General features: G+C 38.5%; 1 protein-coding gene across 1 annotated transcript; it reads left to right on the forward strand.

Annotated features, from left to right (window-relative positions):
* The first annotated feature begins 1152 nt into the window (after positions 1-1152).
* Positions 1153-16165, forward strand: LOC121524914 (regulator of G-protein signaling 7-binding protein B-like). Its single transcript, XM_041810496.1, has 6 exons — positions 1153-1469; positions 4482-4654; positions 5236-5366; positions 8018-8156; positions 8876-8946; positions 11067-16165. Exons 1-6 carry the CDS (start codon positions 1338-1340, stop codon positions 11156-11158), a joined length of 738 nt encoding a protein of 245 aa, XP_041666430.1. The 5' UTR covers positions 1153-1337; the 3' UTR covers positions 11159-16165.
* Positions 16166-16520: the final 355 nt, after the last annotated feature.

Genomic DNA, 16520 nt, shown 5'->3' on the forward strand with positions numbered 1-16520 from the left:
AGAGATGTTTGATAGGGTTCAAGTCAGGATTTGGCTGGGCCCCTCTAGGACAGTCACAGAGTCATGCTGTGTTGTCTTGGCTGTAGGTCGTTGTCATGTTTGAAGGTGAATCCTCGGCCCAGTCCGAGGTCCTGAGTGCTGTGGAACAGGTTTTTGTTAATAATATCTCTGCACTTTGCTCAACCCAGACCAGTATCCCAGTCCCTGCTGCTGAAAGCACCCCATCAGCATGATGCTGCCACCACCATGCTTCACTGTTAGGCTGGTATTGGGCAGGTGATGAGCAGTGCCTGGTCTCCCTTGGATATAAGGTTCTTGGTCCCCTCTCTTACGAAGGCCCCGATGGCTCAGTTTAAGCTCTGCAGACAGTTCCTTTGACCTCATATGGCTTAGTTTTTGCTCTGATGTGCATTGCCAGCTGTTAGGCCCTCAATAGAGAAGTGTGTATCTTCCCAAATCATGTCCAATCAATTTAATTTACCACAGATGGACTCCAATCAAGGTGCAGAATCATCTCAGTGTCGATCAAGAGAAATGGGAGGCTGACACCTGAGCTAAATTTCAAGTGTTTTGTTTTCAATTTGTCATTATGGGGTATTTAGTGAAGATTAATGAGAGAAAATGGCTGTATCATCAGGCTGCCACATAACAAAACTGAAAAAAGTGAGGGGAGTCTTAATACTTTCTGACTTTTAAAGACTTTATACTGTCAGTATTTACAGCTGATATGCTGGCTGTGGATATCTACAGATATCCATCAATTAATGCACATAAATTTGTTTGTTGTGTTCAAAGATGGCGTGGGTTTTTCTTAAATCTGAGTCATGAAAAGGTGTTACATTTTTCCCCAGTCTCCCCTACACTCACTGATCAATGAGTCTTGAATGCATAAAACTATTTTTCTATGCTATCCTATAAAAATATACTTTATTCTCCAGTTTCGAAACGGTTTTGCTCCCCTTAAGTGGTCGTTGGGGTTTTCTGGACCACTTCTGCTCCTAAACAGTTAATGATCAGTCAGTGGGTGACGATTTGTTTTGCTGTTGGCTCCGTCTGAATCCTCCTCACACGTGAGACGGAGGAGCCTCCCTCTCTCCCTCTCGGCCTTCAGGAGGGGCTGAAGGTGACTCTCCTCTCAGCTGGGATGCACAGTGAGCTCCTGGAGCTCTGTCCGGCCCAGTTCACGCTCCTGATCCGGGTATAACCGAACACACCTCGGATCGAAGAATTAACCGAGCCTCTCTGCGTCTGGGTGGATCATTTTCCGGTTTTGTTAAGGACGCTGCCTTTTTTGCCCCATTTACGTCTTGTTGGGCTCTGTTTCTTGGTTTGCATGCATGTGTTCTGCACCGTACGGGCGGAAAAAGCGCCCCAGATCTGCAGGGATCATTTTCCCCGTCGGTAAAGTGGCGCAGACGGAGCCGGAGCGAAGAGAGAGCACGGAGGGGGTCGTGGACGGCAGCAGGATGGTGAGTGCTGTAAAGCCACTGTTTCCCCCTTTATTGTATGCATGAAGTCTGATTGTGTTTGAAGCTCTGCACCAAAGGATAGATGCTTTTATTTTCGCCGTGCAGGTGCAACAACCGCGCCAAAATGACAAAAGGCATACAAGCCTGGATTCGAGTGGTGGGAATCCTTGCTTTGTATTGATCTGGATCACTTAGCTCAGCTCAGACTTGGCTCTCAGGCTCCAAAAAGGATCTTCTTTTGGTAGGGCTGGGCAATTTGGACCAAAAATCTTACCTTGATCATTTGTAGTTAAAAGTCAATGCACATCTCTTGCTATTTGTTTGCACAGAAGTAACAACAAATGCTTGTGTTCAGGCCAGAATGGTCAGCTTTGATGATAAACCAAACATTACTGAAACCTGCTTGAAAGAGCAGCAACAAAACAGAGGTGCTATAAACTTAATATTTTTGCTTTTCATTGTTAATGATAATAAATTGAAGAAAAACTTAAACACAATGTTCAGATTGTAAAAAAATATTGGCAATATTTCTGTAGATGGTCATAATTTTCCATGCTCTTAATGTATTTTAAAGTGATAATTCTCCACTATTTTAATGATCAGTGGTATTAAAGAGTGTAATTTGATGATGTTAAGGTGTATTTTTTAACCAAAATGTAGAAAGAGAGATCACTGCCTGGTTCTCAACTGGTGGCTCTGGGCCCAAAAGGTGATCACCAAGCCATTTTCAGTGGGTCACGAAAGCGTTCCTGGAATAACAGAAATGTCAAAAAGTGTATGTTTCTTTGTTTGTTTGAATAACCCAATTAAAAAAAAAAAAAAGTTGGGTCGCTGTGTAAAATATGAAAAAACATAATGCAGTGATTTGCTGGTCTTATCGACTCATATTTTATTCACAATCGAACAAAAAAAAAAAAAAACGTATCTATCATTGAAACTGTGACATTTTACCATTTCATGAAAAATGTTTGTGGTTGTCTAAATATCTGGGAAGTGATGAGACCAGTTGCTGGAGTTTTGGGAGAGGAAAGTTGTCCCATTCTTGCCTGATGTGGGATTCTAGCTACTCAACAGTCCTGGGTCTTCTTTGGTGGGTTTTTCCTTTTATGGTGCTTCAGATGTTTTCTATTGGGGAAGAGTCTGGATTGCAGGTAGGCCAGTTCAGCACCCAGACTTTTCTACTGTGAAGGCATGCTGTTGTGATATACGCAGTATGGGTTTTAGCCAGAGGTGGAAAGAGTAGAAGACTATCGTACTCATGAAAAGGTACAGTACTGGTCTAAATCTATGCAAGTAAAAGTAGAAACTTTGAGTCCTGAGTACTGAATATCTACAGAGGATTTGTACAGCCATATATGATCTTAGAAGTAACAACATGAGAATACGGATCTCCAACCAGGTAGCTCAGGTTAAGTCACACTTCAATAATTAATTAAAGTACACAGAAAAATTGACAGTGTTAATCAAACTCATATGAAGTTTAATTTACCCCCTTATTGCTGTACACTACATATAGTTAAACTACATTTTTGAATGTGTTAAATGTTTTTTAATGTGACAGAGCTGCAGTAATTCCTGAAAATCTGGGGTCAGGTGGGTCTCCTCTGACAAAAACAAAGCAGAGTCAACATCTTAGCAAGGCAATGCATGCTGAGGAAGATTATGCTGTATGCATCCTTTAGAAGCACCTAACATCTCAGGTGGCAATTCTAACTCAGTGGATAAATTCACTCATGATGCTAATGTGTTTCATGTAAAGAACAAAAGCTGTGGACTCACGATGTGGACTCATTCTCTCATTATGTGCTGCTGTCATTAGAGATGGAAAAAGTATAAAAGTATTGTGCTCAAGTAAAAGTACTGTTACTCTGGTTAAAACTTATTTAAGTTTAAGTAAAAGTACTGATTTCTCAAAAAAAGTACCAGTGTAGAAAAACAATACTCAATTACAGTAATTTCAGTAAATGGAATAAGTTCATTTTTTCCCCTGTATAGTACAGTCTTGCTGGAATATGCAAGGTCTTCCCTAAAATGGACGTTCTCTAGGTGGGAGCATTTGTTGCTCCAAAACGTCTATATGCTTTGCAGCATTGATAGCCCATGCCATCAGAGAGCTGAGCTGGATGGTCCCTGTCCTCTTTATTGATGGCATCAGTAGTTGTTAAATTTTGAATTATGTGACCACAGAACAGTTTTCCATTTTGCTTTAGTCCATTTTGAATAAGCTTTGGCCCAGAGAAGACGTCACACTTCTGGATCTTGTTCACATATGGCTTCTTTGCATGATACAGCTTTAACTTGCATTTGTGGATTTTGCGGCAGACAATGATTTCTGGAAGTGTTCCTGAGCCCATGCAGTGATTTCCAGTACAGAATCATGCCTGTTTTTAATGCAGTCCTGCCTTAAGTTCCCCAAGATCATGGACATCCTAGTTGGCCTTATCCCTTGCTCATAGAGATTTTTTTTAAAGATGTTTTTCTGAGTACCACTTATTTTTCCAGCCTTATGTTCACCCATCCCAGCTGGGTTTTTTTAGATGTGTTTCAGCTATCACATTTTAAATCAGCTAGTATGTTTCTTAAAATGATAAAATGTCTTAACATCTGATGCTGTTTATGTTCCATTGTGAATAAAATATTGGTTAATGAGTTTTTCAGATCATTGCATTCTGTTTTTATCCACACTGTGTCCCAGCTTTTTTGGTATTGGGGTAATGTTTTACCATTATATGTTGTACCATTTATGGTCCAAGCTGCCCAGTCTTTCATTGAATTACTAATTGGTTAAAAAAATGTCAGACATTTAGGTCACAGTTTCTCATTAACAAGTATGTGGTGGGTCCTGAGGCTAGACCAGTTGAGCACCACTGGTCTAAATTGCACAAATACGTTAGCAACAAGTGGGTAGGAGCAAATCTGCTCATTTGCAAACAGCACGTTACTATTGGATTCCTTTTAGGATTGTTTTTTATTGAATTTAAACACTTCTGTTGTGGGTTGTTTTTCCTCCAGACCGTGCAGGAATTCAACAACCTGGTAGCTCTGTACCGGGAGCAGGTCATATCTGTGGGAGAGATCTCAGCAGACTGTCCCTCTCTGCGGGCTCAGATGCACCACACACGGACCAAAGGATGCTCCATGGCCCGAGCTGCACATCAGGACCTTGCTGTCATATCTGTGTCAGGGTAAGCACAATTTTAGCATAATCTAGATTATTTGCAAGGTGCAAGACATTGCAGAATATTGTAGCTGAGGAGCAGGACTTTGTGTGTGATGCAGAAGGCAGTTGCCAGGAGCCTGAGAAGGTGGATGAAGGTCATATTGATGTGCTGCCAGGGATTTTGTGCAGCTAAGAAGAACCCTGGTAACTGCATTCTGCACATACTGAAACCTGACTAGGGCTTTCTAGATACTTCAGACAGAACTCCATTGCAACAATCAAGACAGGAAGTGATGATGGTGTCTTTGAGGGATTCTGCAACAGGGTCTTAGTGATGGCTAGAGTTTGGAAAATTTTAAAATGGTATCATTCAGTTTAGCTGATGGATTTGACTGGAAAAACAGTTTGAAGTCCAGTCTCTTGTAATTAAATTAAAGACAAATACAGTGGGAATAGATATGATCAGACAGTTCATGTTTTGGGAGTTAGTAAGCTTTAATGTAAAGTACATGTGTTTTAATAGGTCTCTCTCTTTCTGTTTGCCTTTTTACCCCATTCCTAACCTTTCTTTCCTTTTTTTTTCCCATCCCCTTCTTCACACTTCAGTCCAGAGGACGGAGAGATCCACCCTGAGATCTGTCGGCTCTTCATCCAGCTGCAGTGCTGCCTGGAAATGTTCATAACAGAGATGCTGAAATCCATGTGCCTGCTGGGGGTGCTGCAGCTGCACAGAAAAAGTACAGTCGCACAGAAATGTTATGATAATGCCAGAAAAATTCAAGAAAAAAACATTTATGAAGCGTCAGGCATGCTTCAAAATCATACATTTTATGGAACAAATTTAAATCACGTTTTATTTTAGCATTTTACTCTTTATATTAGATTTAGCTTTTATGTTAAGGAACTTGTTAAATGAAAAGACAATTTTGACATTTCACTCAGTTTTAACACATCTGTTGCTGGAGCATCACATTGCTATTATAAAAACTGTTTTAAGCAACTTAAAGGATGATAAATTTTGCTCTTTTGGTTCTCGTGCTATTTTTTGCTGAAAAATCTACCCCCCTTAAATAGCACAATTCCTTGAAGAAGGTCTTTTTCAGATTTTTCCAGGGTATTTTTAGATTACACAGTGGGTGGCTGTAGTTTCAAGGTCTAAAGTGTGTTTGCAGACTTGGTGTTATATGGTCTGCCTCACTTTCTCGATTAATAATCATCAAATTTCTTGAGCAGAAGGTTTGCTTTTCTTGGCAAGTGTCTTCAATAAAAAAGGAAACACACTATATTGGATGAAGGTATTTTGCCACACCTGTTAATTATTGAATTCAGGTGTTTCAGTCAGACCCATTGCTACAGGTGTATAAAATCAAGCACCTAGCCATGCAGTCTCTACTTGCAAACATTTGTGATACAAAATGGGTCGTTCTTAAGAGCTCAGTGACTTTGAGATGGTTTACTAATGATATTATAGAAAGTGGAAGCATTTAGGAACAACAGCAATCCAGCCATGAAGACCCCGCAAAATCACAGAGTCAACTACTGAACTTCCACGGGCATTAACTTTGCAGCGGGTGCTTCATGAATGGGTTTTCATGGCCAAGCAGCTGTGTGCAAGCCTCACTTCACCAAGTCCGATGCCAAATGTCACATGGAGTGGTGTAAAGCAGCGACACTGGACTGTGGAGCAGTGGAAACTTGTCCTTTGGAGTGACAAATCACGCTTCTAAGTTTTGCAGTTGGATAGGCGAGTCTGGGTTTCTGTGGAGATTGTTCGGGGAGTGATAATGGTATGGGGCTGTTTTTCAGGATTCGGGCTAGGACCCTTATCTCCAGTGAAGGACAGTCCTAATGCTTCAGCATACTAAGACCTTTTGGCCAATACTATGCTTCCAACTTTGTAACAACAGTTTGGGGAAAACCCTTTTCTATTTCAACATGACTCTGCCCCAGTGCACAATGCAAGGGCTATAAAGACATGGTTTGATGAGTTCTGTGTGGAAGAACTAGACCGGCCTGCACAGATCCCTGACCTCAACCCCATCAAGCACCTTTGGGATGAACTGGAATAGATATTGCAAGCCAGGCCTTCTCATCTAACATCAGTGCATGTCCTTGTAAATGCTCTACAGAATGAATGGACACAAATTCCTACAAGAACCCTTCAAAATCTTGTAGAAATCCTTTCGAGAAAGGTGGAGGCTGTCTTCTGCAAAAGGGGATCAACCCTAGATAAAGTATTTGAATGCAATGTCATTACAGTCCCAAGTGGTGTAATTGTGTCAAAATACCTTTGTCAACATAGTGTATGTTACAATACTTAACCTTTAAAAATTTCAGCTTAAGAAATAAGTAATCCATTAATTTAACCCTTGAGTAGTTCTAACATTATTTACACTTCTCGTGTTAAGGATCAAAATGACTCGCCTTCACCAAACTCCTAAAACACAGCATGTGAATGGATCTTAAAACCCTAAATTTGCTTTAATACAGTAGCAGAAAAATGTAGAAAATAGCGAAGTATTTTTGTGTGTTCAAATTTTAAATGAGGAATTCAACAACAAACGTTAGTCTTTCCCATTTTTAACCATCCCTTTCCATCTCTTTCTTAGCAACAATATGTGACAAGAAAAATATAAGCAGTAAAACCAAATAATGAAGAACTGTGTGTTGTATCATATTGTATCACTGAATTTGAGATGGCTCTTTTTTGACAACACAAGTATACAAACAAGATTTTAAAAGGTATTCAAGCAAAGATTGTACAACCTTAAGTTCTTGTTTTGAGAATTGTTTCAAGGAAATCCAATTAATGATTCTTAAAATCTTTGTGTGTTTGTAGTGTTTGGCCAGAGACAAATCACATGGTTTCCTAACTGTTGATTTAAAAGTACACTCCTACAGGGTAAAAAAAAATTAAAATTATATTTTCGGCTCCTTCACAACCAAAGCTTATTCAAATGAAATACAACCCTATATCATTGAGGATGTGGCCATTTAAACTGCAAGATAAATTTTAAGATCAGTTTTCCATTCATATACCTTTGAGACAGCAGAGGGCAGCAGAGAGCTGTCAGTGTGGTCCACAGGTAAACAGAAGAGCTTGGATTTATTATGAATGCAGAGGAGGGGTCAGCTCTGTTTTGAGAACTAAAAGACCACAGAAACGTTCACACTGTAGAAATTGGTAACATTTTGAAGAATATTTTTCTTCAGTCAGCAAACTTTACTGACAAAACTCATCAGGATACACATGGTTGCATTTGTAAATCCTCTGCAGAGATGCAAGAATTTCTGTTTCTTATAGGATAGCCACAGTTTCTTTGAAGATATTTTGTCAAAGTTGTCTCTGCTGACATCATCTGTGTCATGTCTCTATTTGAACTTTAAGGAATGGACTCAGAGCCAAAGTTGGACTTCAGGGTGGATGAAAGCTCTGACGTCCCGATCCTAGAGGACAGATCGTCCTCGCCCATTGACTTCCTTCAGGAGCAGTGGCTGGTGGGGACCGATATTGAGAACATAGAGAGGTATGTCAACAGCTCCTGCTTTTTATAATTCATCCTTAACATTTTATTTGTCTTTTACTTCAACTGAATTTCAGCTTTTTTTGTAAGAGGTCTACAAAAGACTGCATCCCATCACTTTGTTCCTCACTGAGCACTTTTGGGATTTCAACAGAGGGATCTCCAGCTGGTGTCTGCCCTATACTCTGGTACAGAGAGTGCTGTAAAGTGTGGTGGCTCCATTTCTGACTTCCTTCCCAGATGATTCTGGGGCATGGCAGGGGTGCGTCTTAGCTCCTATGCTCTTCAGTACTTGCATGGGCTGGATGATGGGGCAGGTAGTGGGGCAGTGAACTGGGGAGTGTTGTTGTGATGTGGACTTTGGCTCTTAATTTGCTTAGTGAGGAGGCTTAAATGTTGGGAATGCACATCTCCTGGGTCCAAACAAAGATCCAGTCATTAGGGAATGCCTTGGATTCTATCTGTGAATATGTGTCTGTCTATGGATGGTGAGAACATGGAAGTTTTGGATCAGGACACCCATCTTGGCTGCATAATTCATCGATCTGCAAACTGTGAGGCTGTGATCAACTGCAGACCGGGCCTCACACATGGGGTGTTGGGCTAACTGGGTAATGTGGTGTGGCACCACCAGAAAACGCTCCCATATCTGACCTGACCTGTTGTTGTAAATAATTCCCCTTTCCCATAAACAACTTTCTTCTTTTTCTTTATTATGGCAGGGACATGCGAGAGATGCGGAACCTACTCAGCAAACTCAGGGACACGATGCCATTGCCACTGAAAAACCAAGGTACTAAAAGTACTGATGGATTAAGTTCATGACATCAGAAATTCAAAGGCAAAAACAAATCTGCACCAAGTTCTGAAAATGATGCACCAGTCAATGCTGTGATTCTTCACTAATGTCTTTGCTGATACAACTCTGTAAAAACTCTGAAAGAATTATTTACTTTAACAAAGGAGTTTATGACAAAACATGTGGCTTAGGTGCCTTATCAGAACAGATCACAAAACTTAAATGCTGGAACCAAAGGCATAATTTGTGTAATTAGCAGTAACTTACAGTCTATTCACATCAAAAAGCTGTGGACTATCTACATGCCTTCCCTAATTATTTGGCAGCAGAAGACATCTTACAAGCTAACCCTAAGCAATAGGCTAAGGCTCCTTGAGCTATAGTATACTCACTGCCAGCTCAGTGGGTCAATGATCCTGCTAAACGGCCAAAGTTACAGTAGTCAAACATCCTTGTGCATCAAGTAAGGAAACCCAGCATCTAAAAACAACCAAAGGCATTCAAATTTCTCAGCATGAACATGTTGTATTTGCAGACATTTCCAAGACTTTGAAGACTGAGATTTGTTAGAGGGTTCTTGTATATTAAGGACCAATGTGATGGTAAGGCAGCAGCAAAGACATCTGTACAGGATGTGGGCCAACATGTACAAGTCATACAACTACATGCTGGTGCTGAACTTGTCTAGAGTAGTATTAACTCTAGAGTAGTGTTAACTGATCCAGACTTAAAGGTAGATGCTACAACAGACTAAATAAGAACAGCAGAAAAGGTGTTAGAAAGGAATTTGGGTCTATAGACAGAACTGTGTTTGCTTAATATACAGTGCCTATAAAAAGTATTCAACCACTGGATGTTTTACCCCTTTATTGATCTTATAAATCAGTCATGGTTAATATAATTTGACTTTTTTTTTTTTTTTTTTTTTTTTTTTTACAAAAAAACACCTCTTTAATGTCAAAGTGAAAAAAAGATTTGGTCAGGGAAAATTATGATTACGTAAATATTCACTCCCTTTAAAGGGACTGGCCTTATTCAGCAGAGGTCGAACCAGTTGGTGCTATTAGTCTCACAATTATTTAAATAGGGATCATCTGAGTGCAGTGAATGTGTCTCAAGTGATTTTGGTATAAAGACACCTTTGTCTGTAAGGTCCAGCCACTGGTTAATCAGTGTTCCTGGCTGCCATTACACCATGAAGACAAAAGAACAGTCCAAGCAGTTCAGAGAAACTGATAATTATAAGCCAGGGGGGTGGCTACAAAACATTTCCAAGGCACAGATTATCCCCTGGAGTTCAGTTCAATCCATCATCAAGAAATGGAAGGAATAAAGCACATGTATAAATCTGCTTAGATCAGGCCGTCCTCACAAACTGAGTGACCGTGCAAGAAGGAGGCCACCAAGACACCTATGACTACTCTGAAGTTACAAGCTTCAGCAGCTGAGGTCTGGGAGATTCTGCATACAAAAACTGTTACTCGGGCTCTTCACCAGTCAAAGCTTTGTGGGAGGGTGGCAGAGAGAAAGCCACCATTGAAGAAAATTCATTAAATCTGGACTAGAGTCCACCAAAAGTCATGTGGTGAAGTGGAAGAAAGTTCTTTTGTTTGACCAAAATGGTGCTTTTTTGGCCATCAGACTAGACACTAAGTTTTGCAGATACCAAACACTGCGTATCGCCACAATCACATCATCCCCACTCTGAAGCACAATAGTGGCAGCATCATCCTGTGGGGATGCTTCTTAGCAGCCGGCCCTGAAAGGCTTGTAAAAGTAAAATGAATGCGTCAAAGTAAAGGAAAATCCTGGAGGACGATCTTTTTCAGTGTACAAGAGAACTACGGCTTTGGAGAAGATTTATTTTCCCGCAAGACAATGACCAGATGCATACAGCGAAAGCAACACAGAAATAATTTAAAGACAAGAATCTGTTCTCACTTATATTGACCATGCTTGATTTATAAAATCAATAAAGGGGGAAAACATCTAAAAAGAATACTTTTACAGGCACTGTATCTTAGATCAGATTCATTTTATTTGTCTGTAAATGAAAAATTAGACTTTGCTGCTCTGTTGACAATGAGGATTGATAAAGTGTTTGTTCTTTCCAGACGACAGCAGCTTGTTGAATTTGACACCTCACCCGCTGATCCGTCAGAGGAAGAGACGCTTCCCCGGTCTCTGCTGCATGGTGTCCGGCTGAGTCTGGCGGTCAACTCACTGCAGTAAACACACAAAGACGAAAAGACGTTCAGTCTATTATATTTTCTGCTGTAAATTATTCAAAAGGGAATCATTAATCTTAACTAATTACAGTATATTCTTTGATTTAGTTGCAGTATTTTTTCCATCATATCGGAAATTGTAAACCTCAAATATCTGTAATCCTGACATTTTCTCTGGTTTCTTTCTTGCACTCATCTGCCTTCTCATATTTCTGTTTCATGCTATTTAATATGAAGAAGAGTCTAAAATGTAAATATTCAGGCTATGCACTGGTATTTTTAGTTTAAAGCTGCCCCACTGTGCTCGTGTCATGCCTCCATGTTTGAATGTTTCATGATGTGAGATGTTTCAGTCCCTAAAACATCCCGATGTGTTTCATCCTGACTTCACTCAGCAGAGGCTCCTGCCAGGTGAGTCTCTGCTTACCTGTGTGATGTGAAACTCTAAAGACAAAGCAAACCATCCACACCATTACAATACTTAAAGGAGATTAAGGAACACTTGGTTGTTGAGTCTTTTCCTTTAGATCTGATTTTTAAATTCTTTAGTTGTGCAGTGTAAAAACAAAAATCTATGCCAGATGATTAAAAAAATGATACAAAGCTTCAACTACACTTCATCTTTTAGACATTTTATGAAGATTTTCTTCTTCTCTGTTCTTACTTAGTAACATGGGTCACAATTAAAGACATTTAAACATCACAATAAAAATTTAGTTTTAAAAGACAAATCCTGATTTCTTTAGTCGTCCTCTTGCAACAGCTAGGGTTTTATAATTGTTTTCTATAGTCCAAAATCTTGAAAATCTATTGGCTTTGTGTTGTTATATTTCCATTAAGTTTCATATTTCCCAGGGAACAGTTGCCAAAAATGTACTCAGAACAGCACAGCCAAAGCCATAAAACCTCCATTTCTACAATTTGACCAAAGAAATATAGAAAATATGTAATTTGGCAGACTAATTGCAATCCATAGATCACTTTTTGATTTGTTGTGGAGTATTTGGGACTTCTTACTTTTATAGCTCTATTTCCAAAAATGTTTGGGTGTAAAATGTAGATAAAAACAGAATGCAACAATTTGCAAGCCCATATTAAAACCCATATTTTCTTCACAATAGAACATAAACAACATGTCAAATGTTAAAACTGATACGTTTTACATTTCATAAAAAATATTAGCTCATTTTGAATTTGATGGCAGCAGCACTTCTCAAAATAGGGATGGGGCCATGTTTACCATCGTGTAGCATCCCCTCTCCTTTAACAACGGTCTAAATGTAAGGAAAGAAGAGAAGAGTTGCTGGAGTTTTGGGAGAGGACTGTTGTCCCATTCTTGTCTGATGTAGTCCACATTTTTTCTGTTGGTTAAAGGTGTGGACTGTAGGCAGGCTATTTCAGGCTCTTCTACTGTGAATCCATGCTGTTGTGATGGATGTGGTGTGTGGTTTAGAGTTGTCTCGCTGAGATTTGTAAGGCCTTCCCTGAAGGAGACATTGTCTAGACGGGAGCATATGTTGCTGTAAAACCTCTATATACTTTTAAGCACTGATAGTAGCAGATGTGTAAGCTGCCCATGCCATAGGCACTAATGCAACCTCATACCATCAGAGATGCAGGCTTTTGAAGAATGCGCTGAAAACAAGCTGGGTGGTAAGTTTTCCATTTTGCCTCGGTCAATTTTAAATGAGTTTTGGCCCAGAGAAATCTGCAGCTTTCTGGATCATATTCATGATTTAACTTGGATTTGTTGATGGCATGGTGAATTGTGTTGACAGACAGTGATTTCTGGAAGTGTTCCTGAGCCCATGGAGTGATTTCTCATACAGAATCACTCTTGTGTTTTAATGTAGTGCTGCCTGAGGCACTGCAGAGATTTCTTGAGATACTCTGGATCTTTTCATGATATTAATAACTGTAGATGGTGAGATATTCAAAGTCTTTACAATTTTAGATTAAGGAAATTTTTCTGAAATCGTTCCTCAATTTTAAGACGCAATTTTTCACAGATTGGTGAACGTCTACCCATCTTTACTTCTGAGAGACTCTGCCTCGCCACAGTCCTTCTTCTATACCCAGTCATGTTAAGTGACCGGTTGCCACCTAAATAGTTGCAAAATTCTCCTCCAGCTGTTATTCATCAGTACCACTTACTTTCTCAACCTTTTGTTGCCCCATCCATTCTTTTTGAGATATCTTGCTGCCTTCAAATTCAAGTTTATGAAATTTGCAAATCATTGCATTCTGTTTTTATTTATACTATACATGTTGCCCCAACTTTTCTGGAATTGGGGCAACATGTATATTATACATGTATATTATACATGTTGCCCCAGCTTTTCTGGAATTGGGGTTGTATTTATTAGAAGTTAATAAAATCAGAATTACCCTTTAATGACCCATCCATCTTCTTTTTGCTTTCCCTGTAATTTTTGTATGTAGTAAGTCTTCAGGGTCAAAGTCTAAGATTTTGAGCATAGAGCTAAAAAAAAAAAAAAAAAAACTAAAGAAATCGAGAAAAGAAAATTAAAACAGTCTGAGAATTAAAGAAATACTCTTCTTAGTGCTCACTCAGAAATAAAAATGGACTGCTTTGTCATCTGACATACACAGTCTGATCATCGCATAATTTGATTTCTACAAGTTACATGTCAGTGTTTATGTAAATCTAAACTATGACTAAAAATGTGTGTTAACAACCTTTTATGTCATAGTGAAGATGACACTAAGAATAGCTAAAAATAGATGTTTGGTGATAAAAACTGACAACTAAGTTTAGTTTTTATCAAGGAGACTAAAACGAGACTAAAATGTTAGTGTTGGACTTGTGAACATTACAATTCCATTTTTTATCACTGTGCATATAAGGTATGTCAGTATTTTTATCAGTGTATTTTGAATATAGTATTGGTAGCACATTAATATGAGTGTTTAACAATTATATTAATTTTACAATTCGACTGATTAAATTAGTTAAAAGAGAAGAAACATTGTGACAAAGTAAAGACTAAAGTATAAGAACTTTTATAGGTTAAAACTTAATTTTTTTCATGTTTTCTCAACTAAATCTCAGAAGAGGGAAAATGACTAGAATGAGACTCAAGCTAAAAGGCTTTTAAATCCAAAGACTAAAACTAAATTTAAAACACAAAGCTGCCAAAATTAACACTGCTTTAAGTTCATTAAATCAAGTTGTCTTTAGAGTAAAACTAAAAAATACGATGCTTCTAAAACACATTAAAAAGACCAATTACTAAGTATTACATACATTTTTTCTAAACCATTCTTCTATGTTGAGTGTTAAATTAATATTTGCAGCTGCTGGTAAAAATTGGCCAAGCTTTTAGTTCTATTCTACACATTTTAGATAAATGTCAGCAGTCTTCATCCTGTAGTCATTTTTTGGAAACACTTTATAACTACACACTGTGAAGCAGTAGTAAAGCATTAGTAAGTACTAGAGCTGTCAGCATTAGTGCATTAATTGTGATGCAATTAGGGTCCATAATTAGTGCTGTGTCAGCATCTCCCAGCAGCCACATGGATGTAAAATAAGTCCACCACTGGTCCTTAATGTCTCAGTTCCCTTTAAAAAAATCACAGAGAGCGGAGTGGACGAGTCAAAAGTCATCTGCACCTTATGTTAACAAACATTTACCTTGTACTGCTCATTTGTACCCTTTTCAATCCACAACAAGTTCCTTTTTCTGTGGTGAAGTTTATGTAATTATCCTGGATCAATCCAAAGTTTGCATTTGGTTGGTGGTAGGTGCTATTTCTCCACCCTGTTCTGGGACCTAAAGTGGTGTTATTATTTAAAACATTATTTCATTTATTAAGATGAGATTTATTATTTATTTATTTATTTGTTTGTTTATTTATTTTGCAAATGACCTCTTGCAACCCGCCTGCAGTACCTCTGGGCCCGGCCCACACTTTGGGAAGTTAAGAGCAGGGGTTCTCAAACTTTTCAGCCAGCAACCTCTAAACTAAAGGTGCCAGAGACCGGGGATGCCCACTGTACATGAAGGTGGTTGAAGCATAGTTGCTCACAGCTGTGCTCTTCTTTCAAGAGTAGTCATGTGCAGAACTGCATTTAAAGGGTTTTTTTAAATGTTAGTTTGATTACGACGCACATCTCCCCCTAAATAACCATGCCATGTTTTTTTTTAACATTCAACTCATTTATGCATGTATTTATATAAAAACGGGTCAAATATACCATTTGAAATCATTTAAAAATATTTTTTATTATTTTGAGGGCATTTTGCGACCCCCCTATCAGTGTCTCACAACCCCCAAATTGAGAACCAGTACTAAAATACGAAATAAAACAAACACAGTTTAAGTCTAAAATAGTTAAATTTCAAAATATGATTAAAAATTGTTTTGTTGCAATTAATAACTATAGAAATTTAGAGATTAATCACAGATAGAAACATAACCCTTGATAGCCCTAAATACTTAACCCATTTATAAAGCATTATAAACCAACTGGTATGTAATTCATAGTTCTTTATTGATACTTTACTAATGCATCAATAAAGCATTTATTGCTGTGGTTATAAATGATGGATGCATTATTACTAATGTTTATAGATGATGGGTTTACTAATGCTTTACTACTAATAATGCTAAAAGAGTGTCGTTATTGTAGACATAGACAAGATTCCCATTTTTCTTTCTAAAGGACTTTGCAGATATTCAACCCACAGCATCAGCAGACTATAAAAAGCCAAACACATGGATAAAAACAAAGATGAACTGAAGTTAACTCATCCACTAGAGCCATCTCCCTGTTGAATGTAACTGCAATATTATTCATGGATAGATGTTTGTGAAGGCTTTGTTTTCTTAATGTAATGTGAAGTGGTGATGTCTGATCGGCTAAATTCTTTGTTTGGGCATGTAGACGACTCTGAGTGAGCTATGTTTGTGTAGTTTGTGTGTCCTGCATTGTAGAGAAGCCACAGCTCAATCTTTGTACAGATAGGACATTTTATAATGTGAATAAAATTTTATACAAAAATAGACATTGCTTCCTTTTTCTGTCAGAGGCTTGTGCCTTTTACTCAAAACCTTTGGAGGCCTGCACACTCTTACAGAAGAAATATAGAAAGACTGGGTGTCCTAAAAGGTCGTTCTTAAGCCTTTAACCATGTAAACAGCTGCATTTATTTGTGCCCTGTGTTGCATGATTGACTTGCAAACAGTCCAAAGTTTTTTGCAAGCAGGCCTTGGCAGCTGCCTTCTACAACTTGGACCTCTTGTGTTTATGTTTATTTCTTGATTGTGCAAATCTTGGATAAATTAAGAATAACTTGAAGTGAAAGTACATTT

The sequence above is a fragment of the Cheilinus undulatus genome, linkage group 17, assembly GCF_018320785.1.
Source record: "Cheilinus undulatus linkage group 17, ASM1832078v1, whole genome shotgun sequence".
NCBI classification, from domain to species: domain Eukaryota; kingdom Metazoa; phylum Chordata; class Actinopteri; order Labriformes; family Labridae; genus Cheilinus; species Cheilinus undulatus.